Genomic DNA, 14,107 nt, shown 5'->3' with positions numbered 1-14,107 from the left:
TTAAGGTCAAACAATTCCTTAAATTATTTTTATTTGAAAGTTGACATATGTTTTTGTAGTATACAATTCTTACATTCGAAACAATATTTATTTTTATTATTTATTAAAATTTCTTCGAATTATATACGTAATAATAATCAGGTTTGTAATGTTTCATCTAAGTCTTCTTCCTTTACAGCTGCATGAACTGTAACTCTTTTTAAAAGTTTTGATACTACATCACTTAACGAGTCTTTTGCTCCCGTTTCTAAGACCTCACATGTCTTTTTAAACGTTGTCTCATCAGATCTTAACCTCAGTATAGATATAAGGGCTAATTCTGAATTGGATTTAACGTAGCCATTTTTCTCTTTAGTGCCGTTTACTAGTGTTGGAACTAAAATTTTTAGAACATCGAGATGTATTTGGTCAGGACTAAGGTTTTTAGCAAGGTGGATACAACTCTTTGCAACAAGTTGTTTCACATCATTACTACTATGGTTCATTGCCCTAGCTAGTGCCACTATTAGGCTATTTGGAGGATCATCTCTTTCGATAAGTTTGTATTCTAAAAGATATGTCGCAGCTCGGACAGCGTTACAAGCAATGGGTACTTTTTCCGATAAAATATTAACTGATATTTTTCCAATTACTCTATCATAAAAAGGCGGTGCTAACACTTCCTTAGGACATTCTTTAAGGGCAACAAAAAGAATAATTGTGTAGCCATGTTTAGTAAATGCATCCTCCGAATTATCTGCCAGTATGCAATTATTTAAGAAATCAGAAATTTGGGCTGATGGCATGTATTTTAGCATAGCACCTAAGCACCCACCAACTGCATTTCTAGTAATATCCTCTTGATGTCCAATTAAACCCAATAATGTAGAAAAAATCTGTTTTTTTATTGGTTCAGACATTTTGTCTCCCGATGGAGTAATAATGCTACGAAGTGCGTGCAGCATTGTTTCCCTTACAGAAGAATCATCCGAACTTTTTATACCATTGTGAATTTCAATAAATAGTGGATCAGCTCTAGTGTGTATAGCGACTAATTCCGATAGTGCTTTACCTGCTTTCATTCGAACGTTTCTATTCTGATCATGCAAGGCTTTCAAAAAAGTAGTTTGTAGTTGTGGTAAAAATTGTTTTAATATAACACCAACTTTGTGGAGCAAAATTGCTAATGTTTCTAAAACAGCTGCCTTAACGCCAGAATTAAATCGATCTCCTAATATTCGAATCAATGGTCCAGTAATATGTACGACGGATGGCTGCAGTGAATTGGCGCTTGTTAGAAAAATAACTTCACCAAGGCCTTGAGCAGCATTTTCTTTTTCGTCAGGTAACCCATTTAAAATAGCTTCTCGAAAAACAGGCAATAAAGGCGCTATTCCCTTTGGTAAGCAGAAGCCAGGTAATTCTGGCTCCTTCAATTCACTGGCAGCAAACCTAACTGCTTGCCGGAGATCAGTAACGCAACCAATTTGTTCAGTTGGAGTTAGGCCTTTTATTACAGCATTTAATGCTTCCCAAGCTTTCTGAATTATACCCTTATCCGTATCTGCCATTAATCGTAGTAAGCAACGAAGAAGTTGAGGAATATATTGAGAATAATCTCCAGGGGAATGAATGCAAAAAGCAGAAAGTAAACTCGCTGAAGATTTACGAGTACATACATTAGTTGACTTTGCAGAAATCATAAGTGTATCCATTATAGTGCGAATTCCAACTTCGTCTGTCACTGATAAAATAACAGTCTGGCAGTACTCTAATTCTTGTAATTCATGAGCTGAACCATGGGATTCGGACAATGTTTCTAACAATGCGGATAAGATTTTTGGTAAATATTTTGTTAATGCATCACCAGCAACAGAAACTAAAATCGATAAGGCTTTTGTGTTTACTGGATGTGTAGTTAACTGTGGAACAAGGTAAGGTAATACAACTCGTGACTTTATAGACATTACTTGCCGTAAACCGTCTAATGTATTCTCTGCAATCAAAGGATCCGGGTCGGAGAGCCCTTCTAACATGTAGGGTAAAATATCATCCAGTGCTCGGGATCCTACGGTACTATGCAGGGAATCAAATGTCTTCGCAGCTGCTACGCGAACCTCGGGCAAGGGATCTGCTAAGGCCTTACGCACGGTTGGAACCAAGCTGTGTACAAATGTTAGAACCATTTCTTTTGATGTTGACGCCATAATTTCAGATAAGCCAATGCAAACACCTTGCCTCTGATCTGGGTGCTCTGAATTTAATCCACTTTCTAGTATCGGAATTATTTCGGGTAAAACCCTTTCACCAAGTTTCCTTACTAGATCTCCTAAAGTTCGTGCTGCAACTTGTCGTTTATCATAGCTTGTACTTGCTAAGCACCCAAGCAACAATCCGAACAATGTTGGTAAAATCTCTCTTAGTGTTCTGGGCGTGTTTGTAACAACTATTTTCCAAACATGTAGCGCAGATTGACGGACCATTAACGATACGTCACTTCGACCCATATAAAGTCCAGAGAGTACTCTATTACGGCGTTCATCACCTAAGAAACGAATTATGGCCGTATGTGACTGTTCGGTGCCAAAATTGTCATCTTCACTAGCCGTTTCTGTCGTCATTTTTCCAGATACACCGGATATACGATATAATAAGTCCCCGAGTAATTGTACAGAACTATATCGAATTCGCCAGTTCTCGTCGAATAAACCCTTTTCTAATTCTGGTAGCAGGAGCGCAACTGCAGATTCTGCGTATAAATTAACGATCCTTTGCCCAGCTCTTAAAGCTGTATCACGTACATATTCACTTTCATCTGCTAATGCCTTAAGTATTGGATTTATTATTTGCCCAATATAAGGTGTAAATTCTTCGGGAAATGCACCTGGCATATATATAAACATCATGATATACCCATCTTTTACATGTGGAGCAATATCAGTTCGTTCTGCAGTAGCAATTATTTCCGGCATTAGCTTATGCATTTTTTCCACACCGAGTCCTCCAACTACCTCAGAAAGTCCTTGTGCTGCGCCACTTCGATCCACACTACTAGATTCTGAAGTTAATGTTTGCATTAACCAGGGAAGTAAGTCTTCAAATGAGGTTTCACCCATTCCTTTAACCATTGCACCAAGAGCACGAGCAGAGACTGCTCTAACTTCTGGAACTGGATCTAGTAACGAAGATTTTAACCCAGGAATTATACTTGGGAGATATGGTGTCAAATCCTTTTGATCTGTAAGTGAGTACATATTCCCAATTATTTGGGCAGCCATTTTTCTTGTTTCTGTAGATCTATCCATAAATGCTCTTTGAACAACCGGCATTATAAGAGCTAATGAAGGAGCATCTATAAAATGTACAAATTTTGTTTTTAACAAGCTGTGAAGACATGCTGATGTGTTGTTAGAAGGATCTTCTAATGCTTTTAATAAAACAGGAACAATAGCTTGAATTTCAGGATTCTTTATAACGGATCCTATTACTTTAAGAGCATCTGCACCAGCTTCTTGTACTTTTGTATGGGAATCCCCAAGAACTTCTATTAACTTTGGAACTATACTGGGCAAACATGATGATAACTGTTTTGGAGCGCAAAATGCCATAGCACCCAATAATTCAACCGAAGCCGTTTTTGTTCTCCAGGAATCTTCATCTAAAGCTTGTAATAAAGATGGAAGAACCAATTTAACTCCATGAGCAGAAAGCTTTCCCATAACCACTTTGGCAGTATCATCAGCAGCTTGCCGAACGTATTGGGAAGGATCGCCAAAGCATTGTAACAAGTGAGGTAAAACATGGACTATGTACGGTTCAAACAAGCGACCAAGTGTATTACATAAAACTTCAAATGCAAATAGAGCACCCTCACGACTTCTGTAATTTTTCTTGTCTTGTATATACGACGTCAGCTTTGACATTATGTCTAATTGTTTCAGCGATAAAATTCCAAGTCCTTTTACAATTCCAGCAATTCCGTAAGCAGCACCTCTTCTTTCACCGTATTTATCTGATTTAGCCAATGAATGTAATAATTTTTTAACCATGGCTGGCGCTTCTTCCTTAACAGACAGCATAAGATGTGGTAGACAATTTGATACTGCTTCCTGAACTTGTTGAGATGGTGTAGAAAGAGCAGTTATTAACCGTTTGACTATTGGATCAATGCGTTTATCTTCCTTTTCCAAATGCCTAGCCAAGGAACCCATAAGGATTACAACAGCCTGACGTATGTTATCATAACTTTGGGACTTTGGAGCTTTGTCAAGAAATTCTTCAAAAACGGGCAGTAAACTTCCAATTGTTTCTTTACCATGTATATCAACAATCCTTAATGCAGCAGCCAGCATCTCTTTATGTACAACTTCCTCGCGATCACCTAGACCTTGGGACACCATAAATTGCATTAAAAAATTTATATCTTCAATAGATAAAAACTGTGCAATTTGAGATATTGCAATAGCGACACCTCTTCTAGGCTTCCATTGATCAGAGGCTGGCTCAATTTCACGATCAAATTTATCCAGTTTTGGAGGAATTAAAGTTAGTTTCTCATTATAAATATCTAACATTTTCATTAATCCACATTTTACTAAACTGTTATTGTTTATTATTAGTGGTATTAAAGACTCCGCGGATGCTTTTTGTATACAGAGTTCTGAATGTGTAATGTCACATATAATATCATTAAACTCTGGATAAGAAAGATTAGCTGAGTCCCAAATATCGGCAGCAAGCTTTTTTATATTTGATGATGTATCGAATTTTGCTATCCACAATCTCGCGACTATTTGTTTTTTCAATTCATCATCAGATTCCGAATAATCAACTATTGAGTTAATCATGATTTGAATTGCACGTAAGGATACATCTCTTATAATATCACTATTACTTTGCAATGCATCTAAAAATAATCGAATTATATGATGATCTGGAGTAGCATTTAATTTTCCACCAGATGAAACACATGCAACTTCCAAAAGAGCATTTACGGCTTGCGTTTGGATTTCCGTAGAGTTGTTTTGTATCAAATAAAGTAATATGCGAAACATACCCAGTCTTGGCAAGTAATTTGGATGAATGCAGTCAACTGTATCATTGTCTTCGGTTTTTACGTGGAGTTCTATCAGCTTTATACTAATTAATATATTTTCGTGATTTGTGTTATCATTGAAGCAAGGGATGGCACGTTTAAGAAATTCGAAAGCATAAGAGAACGATTGTGAATCCAATTTGTTTGAATTTTCAATTACATGCTTATTAAGTTTTGATATTACATCATCGATACTTTCCAGTATATTTTGGGCATTCCATTCGTCCTTTAAAGTACAGGATGGTTTTTGAAGTCTTATTGTTGCAATGGAAATATCGCGGCCCAATTCTGAATGATTTTTAAAACACATTTTGTGTAGGAAATAGTACAGATCTGTCAAAGGTTCAGCACTTAAAGGGCTATAGGTTGCTCGTAAAATATCATCTAATAATGTATGAAAATTTAACGCAATATATTTTTCATTTCCAGTGCATGAAGCTTTGAACAAACATATTACACTCATCAATTTGTCAAACATGTTTTGAACACGCAATTTTATACGCATTTCTTTCTCTGTTTGGTTTTTTATTAACTCTTGTTGTTTTTGAGTCAATTTTACAGTTTTAGATTTACCTTCTTTTTGGCGTTTTTCGTCAATTTCACGACGAAGTTGAATTTCTTCCAACTGTTCTTTATAGCTGTACACCTTATTTTCTCGTTTAATGCCAATAGTTTTGTATTGTGAATCAATATGTGGTATTACATTTTTATCATACAATTCTCCTTCTGGTGTCATAAATATGAAGAATTCTTCATTAGTGACATAAAAATTGCTGTCAACATTCAGAAACATTTTAATTCGTGTTACAATATGCGGCACTATCGTGTGTGGGTTTATTCGTACCAAAGCAGAAATAACATTTTCGTAAACTGGGGATATTTTAAAATTATCTATATATGTTTCAACAAGTTGCTTCTGATTTGTTGTAATAAAGTGTTCGGGATTCAAATTAAAATTCTCTTGAATTGTGGTTTCCCAAAAGTATGGACTAATAGATAATATTGCTGGAAAATTACCTATTTCCAAAAGTTGTATGGTTAACTCGAGGGAATCTTCGTGAGTGACGTTTTGTAAGGAACAAAGAACTTCTAATGCATCTAAAAGTGCTAGATTTGGTGTACCAGTGTGTTCAGAATAATTATCAACTTCAATTTGCATTTTTTCTGAGTTTAAAAGGTTACTATACTCTTTAAGAGCAAGTTTAACAAAGTCTACGCCATCAGAACTCTTTGTGATTTCCTTAATTTGTCCTTTTGTATAAGACCTTACTTTAAGTACACAACTACATAAGTTATAAAGTAATGCTCTGTGTAGCGGATCTACCGGACCCTTAATTTGGTCTAAATATGATGTAAACAAGATTTTAGCCATAAATGAAATGTGGCATAACGTTTCCGCCGTTGCTGTCGCAATTAATTTTTCATTAAAGAAATATTGCTTACTCATATCAAATATGGAGTTCCAGAAGAATGAATATAATTCAGATGGTTTATCTAATATCAGCAAAAGGCAGGCGATACATGCTGCCTCTGATATGTATGATAAATTAGAAAAATGTTGTTGTGCACTTGAATACAAAGTATACAATGTTGGAACTATATTGCTTGTATTTTTAATACTGGCATTTTGTATCGATGATAGTAGCCACTCAAGGTAACTTTGTCGAATAACTTGAGTTGTATTTTTGTGCTCTATGCCGGATTTAAAAATGTTAATAATTACACTGGGTACTTCATTCTTAAACCTTCCGCACCACAGTGCAAACATTTCTAGTGTACAGCATATCACCTTTTCCTGTGATTCAAATTCAAGCGCTTTCCAAAACAAGTCGACAGCCTTATTTAATATTTCATTTAAATCATCCGCATGAACATTGTTAAAACTTAAATATCCAGCACCCTGAAATTAGAAAGAAAAAATTATAATAATTAAATGGATGTGATAAGCGTAAATGGACAAATAAATTTGTGTTTTATTTAATACTACAAAAAGTTACCTAATTAGCAATGTTTTCCCTATTAGCCAGCATAAAGCTCATAGAATAGAGGTACTATCTGAGGATCCCCGCGATGCAACGAGTCAGGGGTACTACGCGAGTCAACGAGTACTATCTCGAAGCTGGACTTGAAGCATGGATACTGGCATATACCGATGGAGGAGAGTAGCAAGCAGTATACAGCATGTACGGTCCCAGGCCGGGGGCTATACAAGTAGAAGGTACACTCGGTCTGCACTCTGCGTGTGCCACGTTTCAGAGAGCTTTGAATTCCGTAATAGGACCGGATATGGAAGCCCACCCATTCGCCTACTTGGACGACATCATTGTCATAGGTACCACAAAGGAGCAGCACGTGGCCAATTTGGAGGGTGTTCTGGCGGTTAAGGGAGGCTAAATTGAGGCCGAACCAAGGAAGCGCCATTTCTTTCAGAAGGAACTGGTGTACTTGAGACATGTGGTGAGCGGCAACAGAATCCACATTGGCCCTACGAAGGTGCTGGCCATCCAGAGGTTAACGGTTCCGTCGAACTGCAAAGAGCTCTGCAGTGCCTGGAGTGGCATCGTAGAATCGAATTTTCGATCGTGCAGCCGATGACCGCTCTTTTGACGAAAGGGAAGGCGTGATCGTGAGGCGTAGAACAAGCAGACAGATGTTTCACGTGCAGTACCGGCGGGGGAACATGAACGTAGTAGCAGATAGGTTTAGGCCGCGGAAAAGCAACACCCCTGCGAATGGACCATAAGTATGCTGACAACAGTTGTTAAGGGCCCAGAAAAGTACCGGGGGTATGGGAACGGCCAACTTTATCGCCACCTAGGATACATAGCCGATGACGCATAATACGTCCCGTGAAAATTATGCGTAACCGTCAGCCATCAGCAGAGTCCTGCAGGAATGCCACAATACCTCTAACGGGCCATCAAGGAGTACAGAAAACGTTATCTTGACTGAAAATAAATTCTACTAGCCAGGGATGTTCCGGGATGCTGCACGACACGTATCATGCTGCGAAGTATGCTAAACATTCTTAGTGGGACAACGGAGGACAGGCCGGGCGGATGATAACGCGCCAGGTGATGGTGATACGCTGCTGATAGTATTCCACGGCGCATACAGTAAATGGGTGAAGTTAGTCCCTTTGAGGAAAGCAACAGCAGATCATCTCTAGAGGGCGTTCCGAGAGCGAATACTCTGTCGATTTGAAGTTCCTCGAAAGTTCGTTTGCGACAAGGTTTTTCTGAGCTCCAGCGGCAAAGAGGTGCAATGCATGGCACCGTACTGCCTTGAGGAGTACCTAGCCGAGCGGACAAACCGAACACTCAAAAGGATGATTTCCCAGTGGATGATTCAGTTTTTAAAATTAAATTAAAAAGAGCATATCGTGCCTATAAATCAATAATATTTGGGTTTAAATCCTCACATCTAGAGTTTCATGGCTTCAACTGTCTGTCACCACCCGCGTTCATTAGTAATGCGATATTTGGTAATTTATATACTTTATGATGACCAAGGACCCGCTAGGAACAACTTATTTTATATACTTTTTTTTAACCATTTTCAATAGGTTCGGGAATAAAAATAAAATGGATATAATTCTTGGCATGCGTGGTCAAATTTTTTAGTAGTAACTTTTTTATTTGTTTAAAGTGGGATTCATAGGAAGAAGCAGACTATATTTTAGACCATATTGTAACAATCTGGTAGATCTGGTACTGTGTAAGAGTTACTATAAGTCGAGTCAGCTGCTACTCGGATGTTAATGATCTAAGCTATTTACTCATTGCTAGCTTGACAGTGTTGAGAAAAAGGAGCAAGAGTCGATTTTAAAACTCGTATGAGAGTGAATGTGCTCGAAAATAAATTGTACAATTAAGAAATATACATACAAGAGGTTCTAGTCGGGAGCTCCCGACTAGGGGATACCCTGAACCCTCTTCTTCCAACATCAAATGCATAAATATATTATATTTTAGAAGCTATATGTCAAGGTTGGTAACTCTAGCTCTTATTACTTACCAAAATTGCCCAAAAAAACACGATATATATATATCAATTTTTATCGATTGCTTGAAAACGGGGTAAGTTATCGATTATCGGAAACAAACTCGATCTGCGCAGGCACTAGGAGCACCTACATCTAAAATTTCTCTAGCTCTAGTCTCTAGCTCTTATAGATTCTGAGATCCTTGCGTTCATACATACAGACGGATGGACAGACAGACGGACATGGCTAGATCGACTCGGTTATTGACGCTGATCAATATATATACTTTATGGGGTCGGAGATGCTTCCTTCTGCCCGTTACATACATTTGCATTTTGCACAAATACAATATACCCTTTTTACCCATTTTTTATGGGTTCAGGGAATAAAAAAGTACGTCCAATCCCACATTCAAAACCGAACTTGTATAATCACCTGATCTTGTAGCTATCAAAGAAGCAAAAGAGATGGACTGCTGTGTAATCGAAATAACAGGCAAAATATTTGCAGTCAGAAGCTGTAGGGCACTTGCAAAGGCAAGTTAGGGCCTGGAGACTCGCTCAACAGTTTTAAGCTATTGTATTGAGTGCCCAGGGCTTTGAGCTGATCGATTAAGTTGGCGCATACCAAAAATAGGACCCTTAACTCATTTCAATATCAAATTGCGTACACTAATCGCAACCCATTACAAACAAACTCAGAAGTCAGACAACGAGTGTTACCAACAACTACAACAAGCCGGTGAATATAGAATATAACAAAGTATAGAAGAACAATTATTTGAAGATCAAATATTTCCTAAAATATTTAGCCAAGTAGTTTCTAAAGATCCTTCAATTTTTTTTACATAAAATAAGAAGCCAACTGATGTTTTGTTGTATGATTTTGGTAATTATTTTCAGGGTATATAGACATTGTCTCTTGGTGCTTATATTGCATTTGCTCTTAGCAAACCCCTATCAGATCTAAACTAAAAATCAAAGTTCTTGGCACATCTGACTTAGAGTGGCATATAGACGACATTGGATACATCCACTCTGCTTCTCGCGCTGGTCACTTGGGAGTATATTTGATGTCTAAAGTTGGATTAGTTTAAAATAGACATTTTACTTTTTTGAACCGCATTATTGCGGTAGCATAAATCAAAACGAATAAATAGCAAGTAATCATTTACAATGACTACTTACTAGAGACGTATACAGCTAAAACTGTTTACGATAAAATTAAAAACAAATGTTTAGGTTATTGAATATAAACTTACTTGCAATAATTTAACTCTGTACTCCACAACATTTATTTTTCCATCAGATCCATTTAAAATAGAGAAAATTAATTCCAACAATTTTTGAATGACGTTGCCATCTGAGCATTTCTCTGCCAGACTTTTTAAGGACTCTACAGATTCACGGCGAGCAATTTCTCCTTTGCTGTATAAATTTTTAATTAAAACCGCTCCTATTTGACCCGCGTATGTGCTACAGTCAATATTAATTAGATTAAAAATTATTCCAACGCTTTCCAAAGTATTTTCTGGACTGCGCAACATCGACTTTTGTAAATCATTATAAATGTATGACGAAAATTCCGAATTATCAATTTTGGATAGTAATGGTTGACAAGCAGTTATAAAAACATTTTCCGGTTTGGACTTGCACAATATCATACTTTTTACAAAGTATTCTATAGATTTTATCTTATGTGTTTTCAGTATATTGAATTGGTTGTGTTCGGTTTCAAATCGTATCATCGTCATTATCATTATCGTAACGCTTGTAGTTGCTTCCATTTCAAAAATTGCCTCCATTGTATCATCAAACATATTATTATTCTCCCATAAATCATATATTATTTTTGTAGCTGCTTCTGTAACACGTGTATTTTGAGCTAGTAAACTTGTTTGATATAATTTTGACTGATATTCAAATAACCTAAACTTTTCCGTTTTGTAAATATTTGAGTCTCTGTTTGTATTTTTTAAAAGTAAACAAATCCATCCTAAGGCTACAACTGCTGATCTACAAGATTTATGAGCAGGTAACAATGGTAACTCTTTTAGCAAAAGTGTTTTAAATACACTTAGCATATGCTCTATAGTTAAATCATGATGAGACGTTGTTAAATCACAAATTAGCTTTCGAACTAGTAGCTGAGATGGAGCATCCTTGTACTTAGATATCGTTGTTCCTATCACTTTACAAATACCTCGAACGATTGCTGAATTTACACCTAAAATGAAAAAACAGTATATTAATTAAATTATATTTATTTAAAAATATTCAAAGAATTTTAGATAATACATTTTTAGTATTAATTCGACTCTTCTGGGTTAACTAGCCAATTAAATTTATCTGTCCCTACTAGATTAACACGTACATCTTTATTGTTTTAATTTTGTTCAACTAACTATGCCTTGCATGAACCGTTCGGTGTGCTCTGTGATGATTATAACAAGCATTATGGATCTTCATCTTATTGTCTTAGCATATGGACGTAGTTTGTATTCTATTTTGTACTTCGCGACTCATGTCGTGACCCATCGGGCCATACGCCATATACTATGGTGCGACATCATCTAACTTTTTACCTGAGAAGTTGTCTCACCACAACGCTTAGGCATCTACTTAATGTTTTCCCCCATTTTCTGTCACCAACACCAACAATCTTTCCGACGAAACCACTGTTGCATGACTCAACAGACTTGGGTTTTCTGGGGTCTACCATATCTCCCCGGGTCTTTTCTTACACGGTTGTCGTGAGAGGTTGATTCGACAAAGGGATGGTCCATGAGGACGCAGACGGCAAGATGACTTAGTAGAACAGAGGCGCCTTCATGTAATGGACCTATGAATTGCTCAGTGCCATTGATAGATAAAGCACAGATTTAAGCTCAAACGATAGTTTCTTCCCCTGCGCAGCAGTGATAGGTCGCGGGCCCGATCGATAGTTGAGCTTTCTGAAGAAACTGAAGAGGATTTGGAGACACGATAGCCAGGAAGTGTGTGCGCCTCAAATACACAATATTAGGCATTGAAGTCGCTATTAATCGGTTGAACAAATCCATTGTGTTGTCATATCCCCAGCACCTTCAAAAGAATAAGGATTGGACCGCTGTTTCTAGACATTCGGTTCATGCCTCTGCTCCACAAAGAGCCAGGGTTCGCACGGAGCACAGGGCAGATATTCCCATTTTAGAAATCTATTTTTTGAATGTTTATCTGAATGTTGGATTGTTTAGGCTGCCTATTAAGAGGGGGCTATTTTTCCCAAATCTTGGAATATCTGATCAAAGTATGTTTAGTCTCTTTGCCCAGATCCCAAGTAGTTCGGTGTCCTTTAAAGAGTATAGACAAGCCGTTCCGGTCTATTTACCCCTCAAACAAAAGTTTCTGACCTAGATAAGCGACGCATAGTAAATAATGATAGCAACCCACTAAGGTTACACTTCTTATGTTTTATCTTACATTATCTTTCATTCCTCGTTTGTAGTTTTTCGCTCGCCCCATTCTTAAAATAACTGCACAAAAATGAGCGTGGCTTTAAGTACCAGAGTGAATTACATTTCAGTGGTTAAACCGTACTCTGTCGATAATCTATTTCTTAAAAGAATTTAAATTGTTGCTCTTTACCTTTGTTAAGGCATAATTTACGCATCTTTTATTTATGCAAGAACATTCATTTCGAGCGGTCGTTCATATGGCAGCATTTTATGTAGTATTAATATGGCCTATGTTATGTTGCGGTGTCGATTGCTATAATTGAAAGATACTTATCCTAGTATATGCCAAGTTTGGCGACTCGAGCTCTTAAAACACAAGAAATTGTTCAAAAAACGTGATTTCAATATCGATAGCATAAAAACTGGACAAGTTATCGATTATAGGAATCTCATACTGTGCGGGCACTAGGCGGGCCTCTGAAAGGTTTTGAGACCGGCTTGTTCTCATATCCGGGCAGACGGACATAGAGTAGCAAGATTATAATCATGAGACACGACAAACAGGGCTAAGAAACTGCCGCTCGACCGGCTTATAAGGCATACAAAAAAAAACTAGAAGCATTGTATAAAAGCGATCTTAGCGCAAGGATCCAATGAGTCACTTGGGTGCCATGGCCAAAAACTAATTGTTAACAAATAAATTTGAAGCTCAGATAGAAAAAAGGAACTTAAATGCGCCTAGTCTAGGTTAATACATAAATTTGCTCGATTTTCTAAATTAAAGACTCACTATCGCTCAATTGAGTTATCCCTTGGCTGTTTATTTATTGGAATTAACCTGTGCTAGTCTACGATATAAATATGTACATATGTATGAACATAGATCAGTTCACACTTACCGGGATTGTTAAGTACTGCACAGACATTTTGAAAGAGGGACAATCGTTCCTCCACTGAAACATTTAGCACTCTGTTGGGCAAATCACGAAGCGCACTCGATAACTAAAACAAACATTGTGAGAATTTTATTAAATATTTTTTGAATGAACTTACTGCCTTAGGAAAATCCATTTTTCCAGAAAGCAAACGTGTGAATTAAGTTAGTGATGGTTAATAATTTGTACAGCAACATGGTTGATATATTCATGTACATCGATCAGTTTAATATTGTGTTTCCAATAACACAACGTTTGCAGCTGCATCCAAGATTGTCAGGATATAAACGCGTGACATATATTTGATGATTGAGCAATTTTAAATCCCTGTGTGATTACATAAAAAAATCAGAAATCGTCATAGGCAATGCACACTGAATAATCTTTTGCGGAATGAATAAAATTTATTGCAGATAATGCATAGATACACAAAACAGCGTTTTAATCGTATCTCGATTCATCGCAGCAAGTGAGCGCCATGGGTGTCTGACACCATTTAAGTGTGGTCAGCACAACGGTGCTGTAAGACTGCTGAGATTGGCAGTCGAACGACGTTTAACCAATTTTCAATGGGTTCAGGGTATAAAAACGAATTACAATAGCAGCACAGAAAACAATACAATCGCAATTGCAATGCTGTTGATAGAATTCAAAGAAGACGCGCAAGAATGTTTGTG

At 37.2% G+C, this 14,107-nt stretch overlaps 1 protein-coding gene across 1 annotated transcript; it reads right to left on the bottom strand.

Annotated features, from left to right (window-relative positions):
- l(3)80Fj (lethal (3) 80Fj) lies at nt 1-13,704 on the bottom strand. The gene is made up of 4 exons (XM_015172347.3): nt 13,549-13,704; nt 13,395-13,497; nt 10,321-11,285; nt 1-6,974 (listed from the first exon to the last, which is right to left on the bottom strand). Exons 1-4 carry the CDS (start codon nt 13,564-13,566, stop codon nt 138-140), a joined length of 7,923 nt encoding a protein of 2,640 aa, XP_015027833.1. The 5' UTR covers nt 13,567-13,704; the 3' UTR covers nt 1-137.
- Nucleotides 13,705-14,107: the final 403 nt, after the last annotated feature.

Source organism: Drosophila virilis, chromosome 2 (genome assembly GCF_030788295.1).
Source record: "Drosophila virilis strain 15010-1051.87 chromosome 2, Dvir_AGI_RSII-ME, whole genome shotgun sequence".
NCBI lineage: Eukaryota > Metazoa > Arthropoda > Insecta > Diptera > Drosophilidae > Drosophila > Drosophila virilis.
This window is presented reverse-complemented; position numbering and strand designations above follow the sequence as displayed.